Here is a 15,555-nt window from a genome sequence, read left to right as displayed (position 1 = left end):
CCAGTGCCAAACCCCAGTGGGAGGACAAGGGGGTGATATCCCAGTATCCAGCCAGCTTCCTGCATCCCTGCTTATTTTCCTGGACATCAGGGAGAATTTCTTGATAGCAATGCCCACTGGAATGGGCTGCCCAGAGAGGCAGTGGAGTCCCCACCAGTTCAGGAATGGCTGGATGTGGCTCTGGTCTGGGTGACAAGGTGGGGATCGGCCACAGGTTGGACTCGACCTTGGAAGTCCTTCCCAACCACAGTGATTCTGGGATTCTGGGATTTGTGGCGCTGTGTCCCCCCTCACAGCATGAGCTGGGAAATGCTCGTTAGGCCTTGGCCTTGATGAGCAGCACCTGGACTCAGCTCCTCTGGAGCTTATCACAAACCCTGTCTGCTTACCCCAGGCACTGCTGCTGCCTAACGAGCTCCTGTGTAATGAACAGCCTTCAAAACTTCTCTTCCTGGCCTGAACAACCCAAGTGGGATCATCATTTTGTTATCAAACTTCCACAGAGAGTCACTGACCTGAACTGGGGCCAGGGTGGAAAATTCCTGTGACTAAAGCCCTACAAAGTCCCTGAGTGAGACTCCAGGAGCTCTCCTGGACCACAGTGGGCTGGGACCAGCAAATTCCCTCTCAGAGCCAGGGAATTCTCACATTTCCTGCACTTGGAGGATCCCTGAACCACAGCAGATCCTGAGCTGATCCTCCACTCCTCAAAGCTCAACACTTCACTCACTGAGCAGATGGAAAGGCATCCAAAGCGAGCATTTCACTGAATTCCAGGGGAATTTTCACAGGTACCTTGTACAGACTCTTTCTGTCCATGTGTGAGGGTGAACACGCCATAGCAAATACCCTGGGAATCTTACTCTCCTGGATTCTAAAGTACCTCAGATTGCTAAGTTAGGCCTGGGAGGAAGTTACTGTTGTGTGTGAATTCTGTATGACTCCTCTGCTAAATTGTTTAACTTATCAATCAAGTTTAAGTTAAGTTTAAATGCTGTTAAGTGCTGTTAAGTCTAAGTTAAGTGCTGTTGGCCCTTTAAACATAGCCCGTTGCTCAAGTCCAGGCTCAGTTTAGCACAGGGGTCTGTTCTGAACTTGTGACTCAACACGAGGATCTTCCATACTGCTTTTTGTCCTCCCCCTTTCCTATCCTTTTGTTTCCCCCTCCTCCAGCCCCCACATGGATTATTTGGGGTTTATTTATTGACGCTGGATTTCTGTTTGCTTTTTTCGGAGTGCTTTAACCACTTAATAAACAGGGGAGCGAACCTTGCCGACGAGCTTTGCTGTGATGCTGGTTTTACTCTAAGCCTGGTTTTGCTGGTACTTTTGCTGGTGATTCTTAAAGCGACTTTAAAACACGAATTCCCAACAAATCCCCATTACCTTTGTGCTTCTGCAGAGCCTTCTGCGTGGACTGCAGCACCGACTCGTGGAACTGGTGGGCAAACTCCTCGGCAATGAAGGGTTCCCAGGGCTTGCTCTTGCCGTTCATGCTGTGGGACAGCGGCACCGGGATGTCCTTGGGGAGGGGACCCCTGACGTAGCTGAGGATGCTCAGAGCCTTCTTCCCGGGGTGCCCATCACTCAGCCGGGGCTTCTCCGGTGCCGTGCCCGACTCCTTGGGCCTCGGTGGCTCCTGGGCTCTCAGCTGCTCTAACCTGGACGCTTCCGCCGCCTTCGGCACCTCTGGCACGGACACGGCGATGCCCACGGGTTTATCCAGGTCCAGCAGGAGCGGCGGCACCGGCGGCTCTTTGGGAAGAGGAGCAGCAGTTGGACACAGCCAGGACTCCGTGCGTCCCTCAAGGCAAAGCCGTGCCCCCCATCCCGAGACCCAGGGAAGGACCTGGGGCGCTTACCGGTGCTGGGGGCACCGGGGCTGTCCCGCGGGGAGCTCTTCACCACCACGGCGGCCGGCGTGGTCTTCTGCTTCATGGCCTGGAGCATCTCCACCAGCTTCTCCTTGTCTGCGGCATGGGAAGCTGAGGTTTAGTGTAGCCTCTGCTCAGCAGAGCAAGCTCAGGGCCCCAGGCAGGACCCCCCCAGGGCACCCCCAAAGCCGAGCGTGCGCGGGCCATGGCTGTTACCTTTCCTCTTCTCGGCGCTGATGTGCGTGAGGTTGAAGATGGTGAGGAAGCGCTTCTTCTCCTCGAAGTTGGGGCTGTTGTTCATCTCGTCGGGGCTGTAGCGGGTGGAGAGCGGGAGGCGCGGGGAGGGCGTGCGGCGCTTGTTCTGCACCGTGGGCGGAGAGGGGCTCCGCTCCCGCAGCATCCGCCGCCGCTTGCGCCGCTTCTGGCTCAGCAGTTCCTCCTTCTGCTGCTGCGTGGTGAGGCCGAAGAGCTGCAGGAACTCCAGCTTCTGGGGCGACCATGGGGAGAGCAGAGCAGGGTCATCCCCCATCCCCATTCTCATCCCCATTCCCATCCTCATCTTCATTCCTGTTCCCATCCTCATCCCTGTTGCAGTCCCCATCTCCATTCCCATTCCCAGCCCCATTCTCATCTCCATTCCTCTCATCCCCATCTTCATTCCTGTTCCCATCTCCATCCCCATCCTCATCCCACCCCCATTCCCATTCCAATCCCCATCCTTACCCCAATCCCTGTTTCCATCCCCACCTCCATCACCCATATCCATCCCCATCCTCGCCATCCCCATCCCTCATCCCCCAGTGCCTTTGCAGATGTCTGGGGATGGTGGCTGCTCTGAGCACTGGGAACGGGTGTAAAGGAGGGGCTGCTCCCCCAGGGGACAGCAGGGGACAGGGAGGGGACAGGGAGTGCCATCAGTACCTCAGAGGACGTGTCCAGCTTCAGCGGGGGCTGCTCAGCCACGCAGCGGAGATGGGCCCGCACCTCCTCCTCGTCGCTGTCGTCACAGGAGTCATCCAGGTCATAGTAGTACCCTGGGGATGGGGAGAGGTTGGCGTGAGGCTGGGGACACCTTGGGAACCTGCTGGGACCCCCGGGAATCTTCGGGGACACAGGAGAACCCCACTGGGGATGGGGGTGCCTCAGGGTGGGATGTCAGAGAGGAGAGATGGGGATCCAGTGGGGGGCCCAGCAGGGTGCGGGGTGCAACCCAACAGAGCCCTGTCCCTTCTCCAGCAGCTGTGGGACCTCGGAGGGCATCACCCACCCCTGTGTATCCTCTTGGCATGGCAGTGGCATGGGTGGCGGGGGGTCAATGGGACACAGCCTGGGGAGGCTGTGGCTGAGCCCCCACCCCAAAGGAGTGGGGACAGCAATGCCAGCCCCCTCCAAGCTCTCCATCTCCTCCTCACTGCTGTTCTCATCCCCACTCCAGCAACCCCATCAATATTTAAAACCCTCTTATTAGCTCCAGTTCATCATTTATTAATGGGGCACGTCTGGAGCGCAGGGTTTACCGAACCGCTCGGATGCGGGAATGTCGGCATTCCCGGGAGACCCCCGGCCAGGTCCCGGTGCCGGGGGGAAATCCCCGCTCCCTCACCTTTCTCGCGGGCCTCCCGCCGCCGGCGCTCCTCCAGGTCCAGTTTGCTGACCAGCCTGCGGTGCTGCTGCACAAACTCGTCGTAGATGTACATGGGGTCCTGGGCGCGGGGCTGGGGGGCCCGGTAGGGCGAACTGGGCTTGGTGGCCTCGGGGAACGGGGTGGCCGGGGCTCTCTGCTGGCTCAGGATGCTCTGAGTGGACTTTTCCAGCTCAGCTAGGAAGGGGGTGTGGGTGAAGGCCCCGTGCTCCGGGGCGCCGGGCTCCCGTCCCGGGGGGTATTTCTCCAGAGCATCCCTCTTCCTCGGCCCCTCCTCCAGCTTCTCCGGGCAGAAGACCCTCTCCACCTTCACCAGCGGGATGCCCTGGCGGCTGGGCTCGAAGGGTGCCGGGTGGCTGTGGAGGGCGTGGGGCTCAGGGAGGCGCCGGGGAGGGTCGGGGGGGCTCTCCATCAGCGAGACGGGGTTCCAGAGGGACGTGGTGACAGGGTGGTGCTGGGGCTTGGGGGAGATGAGGGGTGGGGGCCCGCCAAAGTGCTGCCCCGGCTCCCGGCTGCTCGGCTCGTGGCGGCTCGATCCCAACCTGCAGGGAGAGGAGAGCACCGGAGAGGTGAGGAGCTGGCACTGCCAGCGGAGAGCTGGCAGCGCTCCAGCACTGGGGGATTTTGGGGAGAAACGTGCCTGTCAGGAACACCCAGAGGGGTTTGTGCACGTGGCACTGCCGTGCTTCTCCCCTCCCTGCCACCAGCCTGAGCATGGGGGCAGAGTTAAGGCTGTGCATGTGTGGGTTGGGCAGAGATGTGGCTGCACCCCAGGAGCACCGGAGCTGGAGACCCCAGCCTTGACCCCTGTGTGGGGACAAGAGAGCCACCAGCCCTGGCACAGCCCCGTGGCGAGGGCAGTGCCCCGGTGCAGCCCTCCTCCGCCAGCCGGAGCCGGAGCCAGCCCGTTAGCGGGATAAATATTTCATGTGCCCAAGCTGTGCATTTAACACGTTTCCACTCCAGCGCCCCCGAGCTCCGCGCACGGAGCAGCGAGCTCAGCCCGGTGCCGCCGTCGTGCCACCGCCGGCGAGGAGCACCGCCTGCCCCCCAGGATCCATCCCTCTCCCGCCCCGCTGGATGCTGGAAAAGGATGGGGATGAAACAACCCCGGCTGCAGGTGTTCCGGGGTGACCTTGCTGTCTCCTCTCCGGTTTGGGGTGGGAGGAGCGGATGGGGAAGGGAGCCTGCGGCGGGCGCTTGCCTTTGTGCCGCCCTGTGATCCGCTCCTTATTATCCTCGATGAGCCGCGCTAATCCCCTGGATACCCAAAAATAACAAAGGGAGCAGGCGGCAGAGCTGGCTGGATGAGCCTGCACCGCTTAAGTGCTCAGCCACGGGGGCGAGCAAGCCCCTGTCAATCAATCCGGGGGTGTGGGCACGCTCTGCTGCCCCCCAAACCACCCGGCTCTGTGCAGGTGCCCCCCAAACGAGGCATCCACCACTGCCCGGCCCCACTGCCCGGGAGGGGGGAGCTACAATTAGCGGTGCCGGTGGCTGGGCAGCACCTGGCCACTTGCCGCTGGCCCTCGGCCACCTCCTGGGCTCGGCGCCTGCCGCCGCACAGATGTCGGGCACCGGGAACGCCGGGTGCTGCCAGCACAGCCGGCCTGGCTGGCACCGCGTGGCAGGAACCCACTGGCACCGGCCAGGCACTGCAGCTTCGGCTCGTGGGATGTGTGAGGGGCACGGCCGTGGGGTGATGGATACCTGATGGGGGCAGAGCTGGGTAACGGGGTGGGCACAGACACAGGTTGGGGGAAAAATCCTATAGATCATCATATCATGGCATCATGGAATGGTGTGGGATGAGGGGACCTCAGAGGTCACCCCATTCCACCCCCTGCCATGGGCAGGGACAGCTTCCACTAGACCAGGTTGCTCCAAGCCCTGTCCAATCTGGCTTTGACCACTTCCAGGGATAAGGCAGCCACAGCTTCTCTGGGCACCCTGTGCAGGGCCTCCCCACCCTCCCAGGGAACAATTCCTTCCCAATATCCCATCTAACCCTGCCCTCTTTCCATTTAAAGACATTTCCCCTGTCCTATCACTCCTTTCCCTTGTCCAAAGTCCCTATCCAGCTTCAGCTACAGATATTCCAGCAAGGACAGCTGCGACACAGGAAAATGCAGCTCAGTTTTGGGGGAAAGTTCCATCCCTGGAGCAGGGCTGGCACCATCCCTACCTGGGGTGCTCGGGCCGGTGCTCGGGCTCAGCTTGGCTTGGGGCACGCCCTATGTCCAGGTGCTGCTCCAGCACTTGTTGCCGGAACTCCGAGACTTGGGACTGCCGATCCTCCTTCTCCTGGCGCAGCCGGCGCTGCCGGGCCAGCCACTTCTCCTCCTCGTTGGTGCGGTGGATGAGCAGCGCCGTGGCCGCGCTGCTCCCGGGCAGCGGGAACACGCTGTGGTTGGGGATGAGGCTGGGCACGGGGTGGTGGGAGCCCGGTGGCGGGTGCAGAGGGTGCTGGATGGGCTTCGGCGTGGGCAGCACCGAGTCCTTGAGTTTGTCTGCGTTGGGAAAGGGGTGACGGAGAGTCAGGGTGTGGGAGAGGGAGGGTGTTTTGGGGTGAGCATCCCTGGGGCAGCCACTGGTCAGAGCTCAGCACAGGGGGCTGCCCACTCGCTGCCAGCCCAGCTGCCCGGCATGCACCGGGCACGGTGCCACCCCGGCCCGAGTCAGATGGCACCGGCACCGCGCCGCCGCTCCGAGCTGCTGCAGCTGGGCTCCTGGCAAAGAGAGCTGGCAGCCAGGACAGCCCGTCCCCGTCCCCAGCCATCTCCCGGGGCCACAGACCCCCTTGGCTTTGCCATCTGGAGGGGACAGGGACCAAGGCAAGCTGTGGAAGGTGGGCGTTACCTGCTCTGCCGGGCGCCAGCGGCTCCACCGGCTTGCCCCGCTCCTCGGCCGGGTGCCCCCGCAGCCCGTGCAGCTCCGCCACGGGGAGGAAGGGCCCCTCCATGGCTTTCACCATGCTCAGCTCCTTCTCCCGGGCACGCTCCCGCTGCCTCTCCAGCTCCCGTTCCCGCTCCTTCTCCCGCTCGCGCTCCAGCTCCTTCTCACGCTCCCGCTCCCGCTCCCGCTCCTTCTCCCGCTCCCGGTCGGCTTCTCGCTCCCGCTCCTTCTCCCGCTCCCGCTCCCTCTGCCGCAGCTCCTCGTCCATCTGCAGCCTGCGGAGAAAAGCCAAAAAGAAAAGCACCAACCCCAAACATCCCCCTTGGAGCACCTCTGAAATCAACCCTGCATGCCTCTCATCATCCCCTGGAACACCCCTGAACCTCCAGAGCACCCCCAAACAATTCCTGGGCACCTGCCAGCATCCTCTGGAGCACTCCCAAATCCCTACTCACTTACCAGCAATCATAGAGCACCCCAACACCACCCCTGGTCCTCTGTCAGCATCCCCTGGAGCGCCCCATCCATGCCCCCCACCATCCATCAGCCCTTCCGTACCTCTCGGCAGCAAGGCTGGAGATGCGCTCGGACTGCAGGGCAGAGAGGGAGGAGTGGGAGAGCTCGGGGGGGTACCGGACCCCCGAGAGGTGCAGGTGCATGGCCGAGGGGTGCAGGGGGGGCAGCGAGCCCGGCGCTGGCAGCGGGTAGAAGGGGGACCGCAGTGCCGACAGGCAGTACGACTCATCCATCCTGGGAAAACAGGGATGCTCAGACAGGCAAAGAAGCCCCCAGTTCCCCTCCCAGGAGCCGGATGGGGACTGCCTTCCACTGGGAGAAAGGGATGGAGAGCTCCAAAACGCCCTCAGTGGATCATGCTCCCACCTCCCCAGACCCCAAAGCTCATCCAGCAGCAACTCCCAGGGATCCCAAGGCTCAGAGGTGCCCACCTGAAGGCAGGATGAGGGAAGGGGTGATGTGTCAGGTAGCTGGGGTGGTAGTAGGCGGCGGCAGTGGCCGGGTCGAGGCCAAGGGGCGGCAGGGAGGACATGCGGAGATCCTCGGCCGTGTGGTAGGGACGGAAGCTCCGCAGGTAATCCTCGGTCACCGCGCTGGGAGGCACCACGTGGTGCACGGGCCGCTGCAGGCTGGGGGGCAAGGAGATGGTCACCATCCCTCACTGTCCCCGTGGGGAGATGTCACCTCCCCCAGGTGGGACCAGAGCTCGAAGGGCACACCCACATCCTGCAACCCCCTCGTCCATTCCGAGCAGACTCACTTGAGAGGCGGGAAGCGGGAGTCCTGGACCACAGAGCTGGGGGGCAGCCCGAAGGAGTAGGGTGTCCCCAGGAGGTGGGAGGGCACAGTGGGACCCCCTGCTTTCTCCTGCGTCAGGGGGGGCTCCGAGATGAGGCGCTCGCGGCCGGCGCTGCTGCTGCTGCCTCGCGACCCTGCTTCCTGCTGGGAGGCAAAGGGGCAGGAATGCCAAGATGGGCATTAGGGGATGGCAGGAGATGGGGAATCCCTGCTGTGTCCCCACCCCGAGACCCTCGGTAGGTCCCCAGCCTGCCCTGCCTGGCACCAGTACCCAGGAGAGGATGCATCCAGCAGAGCATCTCCTGCATCCAGGCTTTGGAAGGGCAGCTGGAGAGGTGGGAGGGTCTGGGAGGCTACAGCAGTGGGGCCCCAGTGGGAAAGGAGGTGCTGGAGCTGGGGCAGAGCTGAGGGCAAGACACCCATTACCTGCCCAGAGATTTATGGCCGCTTTGTTCTCCAGAGCTATTAATCATCTGGGCAGGAATGACACGGCTGGGGGAAATCCAGCTGGCCTTTGATAAGGGCCATAACCCAGCGGTCAGCCCACAACCCCCCCAGCACCCCCCGGCATCAGCACCCGCCCTCAGGGCCTCAGCCGCTTTCCATCAGCTTCCAGCCCTGGTGTCAGGATGAAGGTCACTCCCTGGCAAGGGGGAACCGCTTGGGGCGACAGGAGACCCCACAGGATCTGACAATTAGTGGGGTGACCCCCAGCAAGGCTCGTTTAGGTTTAAATATTATCATTTTTCATTGCGCCTTCTCCGTTTAGCAGCTCAGGAGGATGAGGATGGCGGCACCCACAGCATCCCCCACGCCGTGTGGGCATCCCTCCCCACCCCATCCCAGCCCATCCAGGGCAGGGCCAGGGCAGGGGCAGCCCCAAGGTCACCACGAAGGGTGCGGTGTCCCCCCTGAGCTCGCTGTGCGTGCCAGGCTCTGCTCTAATCACCTCCCGTCCCGGGCACCACGCTGCGAGCGCGGCTCTGCCAGACAATCACCGCACTCGGTTAACCCCCACTCCAGGGGGGGACACGGGGGTGACACGGGGGTGACACCGCGCTGGGGAGCACCCGGACATCCCACGCACCCCTCCGAGATCCCGGGGATCGCGGCTCCATTTATTTTCCCCCGTTCCGCCCCCGGCGTTTCTCATCCCCTACCCTCGGCTCTCCGCTTTGTGGTTTAATTAGTCTTTCCAAGTGGCATAATCCCCCCGGGAATCTGCTTGTAGCATGCGGAGGAGAGGAGAACCACTAACGATGCTTCTTAATTAGCTGCTCTCCACCCGCCCCCCCCCTCCACTCCTCCTCCTTCCTCGAGCTCCCCTCCGGATGGCAGCCCAGGGATGGTGGCAGTGAGGGGACGATGGCAGCCCAGGGATGATGGCAGTGAGGGGACGATGGCAGCCCAGGGATGGTGGCAGCCCCGGTGACAACGGCAGCTCGGGGACACACCAGTTTGGGGAAGGGACCAAATGTGGGCAGCCCAGTGATCCCTTGGGAGCCATGCACGGCACCCCATACCCTCCATCCTTCCCCCCAAACACAGCCATACCTGTCTGCCCTCGCTCCTCCAGACCCCGTTGACCGTCTTGGTGGGGGCGATGGTGACGACGGGCGGCGTGCTGGGCACGCTGTGCCCCCCCGGGGGCACGATGATGGGGCCCATGGGGCCACGCTTGGGCGTGCTGGCGGGGGAGCTGTGGTTGGTGGCCGGCGAGGACACCGGGGACGACTCGCTGCTCAGTGAGGACCCTGGAATTAAATCAAAAACTGAAGTAAGTTAGGAGAACACAGCATTAACGGGATGAAATCACCCCCTGGAGGAGTGGGAGCCATTCCCAACAGGATGCCCCGCTGCAGGGAGCAGGGGTGGGGCGCTGGGATGCATTCAGGGTGGTCAGCATCCTGCCAGACCCCCAAGCTGGACCCTCATCCTCCCATCCCAGAAGGGAGGTTCCCAGTGGTGCCAAAGGCTCCACCCAACATGGTGGGATGGGGCAGCCTCTTGCTGCCATTGAACAGGGACTGCTAAACCCCCAGTGCCACAAAGCCCCTTGGCACAAGTGACACCGATGTGATGCCAGCCCCAGACGGCCACATCTTCCCAAGGCAAACCCAGAGACTCCTTAATCCAGCTGCAGAAGTTGTCAGGGAAAAGCCAGGGCCTCTGGAGACACTGGGATGAAGGAGTGACTCCCTGAAACCCTTGGGCAAGGCTTTGGTTGCACTTGCATAATACATCTGTACTTTAGCTTATCCCCACCCCAGGGATGCTGGCCATATTTCCAAAGGAAAAATAAAAATGGAGCGGAAGTGGAGAACAGGAAAAGCAGAGAAATACAAATTCCACATTAACCAGGGCACACGGAGCTGGGTGTCTGCTCCACAGGACACTTCCCATTCCCCAAACCCGGCTGGGCAGCCTGGGGGGCTGCAAGCCCCCCAAACTCTGCTTCTCCACCCCAGAGTCTGCGTCAGAGGGAGGTTCCAGCACGCCAGCAGGGATCAGCTGTTGGAGAGTGAGGAGCGGTCTGTGGGCACAGCACGATGAGGTGACAGCGATGCTCCAGGGCAGTGAGCAGGGCACGGAGAGGGCCCTTGGCTCCCCCGAGTGTGCAGGGTGTCTCCTCACCTTCCAAGTGTGCAAGGCCACTCCTCTGAGTGTGCCAGCCAGCTGCTGTCCTGTGGGCACACCAGCCAGCTCCCAGAGTGTGCCAGCAGCTCCTCACCCCGCACTCCACCTCCATCCCCTCGCCCTCTCCTCATGCCACACAACACCAGGAGGGAGCCAGGCGTCTGGGAACGCCAGGGGAATCAGGAGCACCCCCAGGCAGCGGGAAGGACGCTGGGTGGGAAGGATGCTCCATGGGAAGGATGCTGAGCGGAGCACAGGCCGAGCAGAGCATCCCACTGCCGGCCGCCCTCTCTGATTAATTATTCCCGAGTCGCTCCGAATCGCTTTCATTTGAAGAGCAGCAAGGCTGGGGGAAGGAGAAAGGCTGTCCCCCGACAAAGGAGGCCGATCTGACACCCACTGAAGTCTATCTTGTCAGCGCAAGGCCAACAACAATTAGCAGCCTAATCCCCTCTGAGCTGGGAAGCCATTACTCACCACGCGATAGCGTTAACAATCAATACCATCACAATGAGCCCGGCAATTAATGAAGCTAAAGTCTTACTTCAGAACCTTAATTCTCGCTGTGTGGCTTTAAACGGGAGGGTTTGTGATCGTTATAATTAACTGGTGGTATTCAGCCAGGAGTTAGTCAATGAAACTAATCTGGATTGGAGATGACAAGAGGCACAGTGTGATGGTGTCACCTTTGTTTTCTGACCTCCCGCTTCCCGCTCGGCGATAGCAGATTAGCAGCCCGGGCTGACAGGCAAATGTAATTAACAGCTGAGACCCTGACGGAGAACTGGGGAAAGAGAAGGGAAGGGGGGTGTGGAATCAAACCCACCCTGCGGACAGCCCCGGGCAGGACAAGAGGCAGCAGCCCCCGGGCAGGCGGTGGCTTTGTGGGGCTTTGCTGGGAAGAGGTTGGTCGGGATGAGCCTTGACAGTTTGGGATGCTGTGGAGCAGCAGGACATCCCTAGGGGCATCCCAGCACACCTGTGAGCCCATATAGATGGAAAAAATACAGTGATCCTGCATGGATCCAGCATCTGCCACAGCGCCCGTGGTGGAAGGGAAGGGGGGCGAGCATCTCCCATTGTGGGAAGTGGGTGAGGATTTGAGGGAAAAGCAATTCACTTCCTGGTGCTAAAAACCACAGCAAGGAGAGAAACCCCCTTCCCAACACACACCCAAACCCACACGGATCAAAAACCTCTGGGATGGGCCACTTGAGGCACCCAAATGGGCGAGGGAAGGGTTTCTGCAAACAAACTATGCAGGTGTTAAGGGGAAATCCAAAGGGAGCGTGGCTGCTTCTCTCCAGTGCCATAAAATCCATGCCCAAACCTGCTGATGTCCCTTGGGATGGGCTGAGCAGCACAGGGAGGGCACAAGATGTGGGGTGCAAGGGGGAAAAAAAGCAAAATAATTCCCCAAACTCAATCAGTCGCTCCAAAGGAAGCAGATGGGCTCCAGAGGAAGCAGCTGGGAAAAACCAGGAGCTTCCAGTGAGGACGAAGCATCACCAAGACCGGGCTCCCTCAGAGTTACAGGGACCTGGTATCCCCACACATTTCCTTGGGAACAGCCAATGCTTCAGGTCACAGCTGTGCCAGAGATTTTGGGGCTGCAAGGAGGGTCTTGTGGAAGATGGTGCTTCCAAAAGGGATTTTCCAAAAAAGACCCTTGCAAAAGGGGTCTTGGAAAAAGGACTGTGCCAAAGGGGCCTTTAAAACAGGGTCTTCCAAAAAGACCTTGCAAAAAAAACATCTTGCAAAGGGCTTGTGTGTCTTCTCCAGGGATCAAAGTGCCCAGGCAGTGGGCAGTGATCCAAGAGGAGCACCCGCCGATGCAAATAGCAGGGATAAAGGCTATTTCATCCCAAATCGAGGATACCAGCAGTCTCCTGAAACACTTCCCAGCCTGGGGACTGGCTGCCTCTCCCTCTGGGTGTGGGAGCCCCGACAATTCCCACGGGGTGCTCCAGAAGCAGCTCACACCCAGCATCCCATATCCAAGCAGAGAGAGGGGGGTGTGGTGGAGGATGTGAGTGACAAGAGCTGGGGACCTTCTAGGGCTGTTTAGTTGGGAAATTTGGCTGGGGAAGTAGCAAATTGGAGGAACCTCTGGAAAAAGCAGCGTGGTGGGAGGGAGCAGGGCTGGCCCTGCCATGCTGTGCTCTCCCAAGGCACCGTGAGTGATACAGCACTCGGATTACTCCGGATGAATTGAATTCCCAAACTGCCCCCTCGAGACACAACGCCAGGAAAAGCCATTAGTTGGGAAATGGCAGGAAAACACCGGCTCCAGCTCCCGGGAAAGGCACTGGTGTTTGTCACCCCCCTGTCCCTGCCCCTGTCCCCACCTCTGGGCTCCTCAGCTTGCTTGGCGAGCTTGCGGAGAGCGGCGGCGAAGCTGGAGGAAGGTGCTGCCTGGACGGACAAAGTGCTGCTGGCGGCGGGGCTGCCATTGGGAACGATGGAGCCGTTCAGGGGGGACGGGGTCAGGGGGCTCACGGTGGCGGTGGTGCGGGTGGCGGTGGAGAGCATTCCTAGGGACGGCGACTTCGGCTCATGGCTCATGCCTGTGAACGAGAAAGCCCGGGTTAGACGTGGGCAGAGAGGATCCTCAATTTCCCCCAGGAGATGGGACCACCAACACCTTTCCTCTAGTTCACCATCCCACCCCGAAATGCACCCCGAGTTCAGGCAATGGGGGGAATGCAGTCCCACATGCCAGCATCCCCCAGACCCACTGAACCCCTGGATAATGGAGCAGGGGGGCCTCAGCGGAGCTCTGCAGGAATGACCAGCGTGTTTTGGGGGACACAGGGACTTCAGCATCCTGATGGAGCTGATGGGGAGAGGCGCAGCCCCCTGACTCGGATGGTGCTGCCAAAACCCAAGGCATCACTGCTGCACCCCTAATTGCCACCTCTGCACCCCCAAATCCCAGCGACTGCACCCCAAAATCCCCACCATTGTACCTCTAAATCCCCAATAGTGTATCCCTGGATTCCCAACACTGCACCCTGAATTCCCATCACTGCATCTCTGGATTAACAATATTTCATCCCTGGGTCTTCAGCACTGCCCCCCCAAATCCCCAATAACACACCCCTGGATCCCCAGAAATGCACCTTTAAACCCCCACCACTGCACCCCCAAATCCCCGATAACACATCCCTGGATCCCCAGAACTGCACCCTTAAATCCCCACCACTGCACCCCCAAATCCCCAGTACTGCAGCCCCAAATCCCCAATAATACATCCCTGGATTCCACCACTGCACCCCCAAATCCCCAATAACACAACCCTGGATCCCCAGAACTGCACCCTTAAATCCCCACCACTGCACCCCCAAATCCCCAGTACTGCATCCCCAGCTCCCCACATTGCACCTTCAGATCCTCACGCCTCAAATCCCCACCATTGCACCCCAAAGCACCGAGGTGCTCCAGGGCACGGTGACCCCAAAAGTGAGGTTCAGGAGCAGAGCAGGAGGGTGCAGCCCTCCCCGAGCCCCCCCCAGCTGTCACACCAATTGCTCCAGGGCTCTCCACCTCCCAAAACAGCAACTGCTGATGTCAGGGCCCTTAAAATAGACTTCACCGAGCAGCTTCATTAACACCAGCCTAAAATTAGCCCCGCTCCCAGGTTGGCAGGAGGACCGGGGGGGGGTCGTGGGGCAGCCCCCAACTCCCAGCGGGCCTGGAGGCAGCTCGAGGCATTGAGACGCCGGAACACCTGGAGCATCCACTGCAGAGGGCGGATGGAGCATCCCCGGAGCCCCCGGAGCATCCCGCTGTAGCGGCTGGCCGGGGAGCGCGGCGGGAGCCGGGGGGGCACGGGGGGCACTCAGCGTTGATTAATCTTTGCCCCCCGGCCCCAGGAGAGGCGGCCGGCGCGGCGGCGCGCTCCCCTCTGCCCTCATTATACAAGCATTTATTAACTCCGCTGCTCTCAGCCATTGACTGCCGCCTTGTCGACACGCTCGGCTCATGTAAATTCATTACCAGAACAGCTGGGAAGCCAACTCGCCACGCCAGCCTGGCCCCGGCACCCCCGGGCTCTGCGCTGGCACCCCCTGGCTCTGCTCCAGCCCCGGGGGAGGGCTCGGTGCTCCCCCGAGAGCGGGGCACCGGGATGTGCCTGCAGCACCAGGCACCCACGCACCATCCAAAGGGGACGCAGCGCTCCAGGCACAGCCTGTGACTCCCTTGCACCCCCTGAGCATTGCCCCACATCCACCAGGCACAATCCTGCATTCTCCAGGCACTGCCTGGCATCCCTTTGGCACAGCCCTGCACCTCCCAGGCACTGCCCCACATCTTCCAGGCACTGCCTGGCATCCCTTTGGCACAACCCTGCATCTCCCCAGGCACTGCCCCACATCTTCCAGGCACTGCCTGGCATCCCTTTGGCACAACCCTGCATCTCCCCAGGCACTGCCCCACATCTTCCAGGCACTGCCTGGCATCCCTTTGGCACAGCCCTGCACCTCCCAGCACTGCCCCACATCCACCAGGCACAATCCTGCATCCCCAGGCACTGCCCGGCATCCCCTTGGCACTGCCCTACATCCCCCCAGGCACTGCCCCACATCCTCCAGGCACAGCCCTGCACCTGCCCAAGCACTTCCCAGTGTCCCCCAGTTCCTCCCCACCTATTAACCCCAGCACAACCCCCTCTTCCAGCCCCAATCCGGGTCTGGAGATGCTTTTCCAACCATCCGGTGGGATCAGCAGGCTGGTGCACGGGCACGGGGCTGGCAGCTGAGCATCATCCGTGTGATGCTCAGCTGATCCTCACGGCCCCAAACGCCTCCCGGTCAACTCATGATCCCGATGGGATTTGCCAGGCGAGCACAGGGCAGCCGGGAGCCGGCGAGTGGCCGGGCAGCGTGCGGGGAGCTGGCGTGCCCCCCGGGCTGAGCCGTGCCGCTGCCCCAGCCGCGCTCCAAACCAGTTCTGCCGCTCCCTCCCGGTGATAAAATCTGCGCCTCCGCCCAGGCTGGGGCCCGAGCAGCGCAGCTCACCCGCCGTGCCCCACCGGCTCTGGCGTCCGTCTGTCCGGGCGTCCCTGGGCCGCTCCGCGGGCCAGCTGCCAGCTGGGGAAACTGAGGCACGGAGAGCTGGCTGGGCGGCAGCATCCACACGGGGATGGGATGGGATGTGGGGCTGCCGTGCTGCGTCCCCCCCATCCCTCCG

The 15,555-nt window shown here is 61.5% G+C and overlaps 1 protein-coding gene across 4 annotated transcripts in view; it reads right to left on the bottom strand.

The window, feature by feature from the left end:
- Window positions 1-15,555, bottom strand: part of GSE1 (Gse1 coiled-coil protein) — a 100,668-nt gene that overhangs the window by 4,108 nt on the left and 81,005 nt on the right. The window contains exons 3-14 of one of the 4 annotated variants that reach the window (XM_048316683.1): window positions 12,711-12,929; window positions 9,280-9,479; window positions 7,688-7,869; window positions 7,359-7,556; window positions 6,970-7,161; window positions 6,376-6,686; window positions 5,702-6,026; window positions 3,478-4,058; window positions 2,796-2,908; window positions 2,091-2,361; window positions 1,863-1,970; window positions 1,387-1,755 (exon numbers count right to left, since the gene is read on the bottom strand). In XM_048316683.1, the coding sequence (XP_048172640.1) occupies window positions 1,387-1,755; window positions 1,863-1,970; window positions 2,091-2,361; window positions 2,796-2,908; window positions 3,478-4,058; window positions 5,702-6,026; window positions 6,376-6,686; window positions 6,970-7,161; window positions 7,359-7,556; window positions 7,688-7,869; window positions 9,280-9,479; window positions 12,711-12,929 (3,069 nt within the window). Of the gene's footprint in view, window positions 1-1,386; window positions 1,756-1,862; window positions 1,986-2,090; window positions 2,362-2,795; window positions 2,909-3,477; window positions 4,059-5,701; window positions 6,027-6,375; window positions 6,687-6,969; window positions 7,162-7,358; window positions 7,557-7,687; window positions 7,870-9,279; window positions 9,480-12,710; window positions 12,930-15,555 lie in introns of all 4 variants that reach the window. The other 3 variants (XM_048316682.1, XM_048316684.1, XM_048316685.1) reach the window with 3 other exon arrangements.

This window comes from Corvus hawaiiensis, chromosome 12, assembly GCF_020740725.1.
Source record: "Corvus hawaiiensis isolate bCorHaw1 chromosome 12, bCorHaw1.pri.cur, whole genome shotgun sequence".
NCBI lineage: Eukaryota > Metazoa > Chordata > Aves > Passeriformes > Corvidae > Corvus > Corvus hawaiiensis.
Note: the sequence above shows the minus strand (reverse complement) of the source record. Positions and strands in the feature narration are given on the sequence as shown.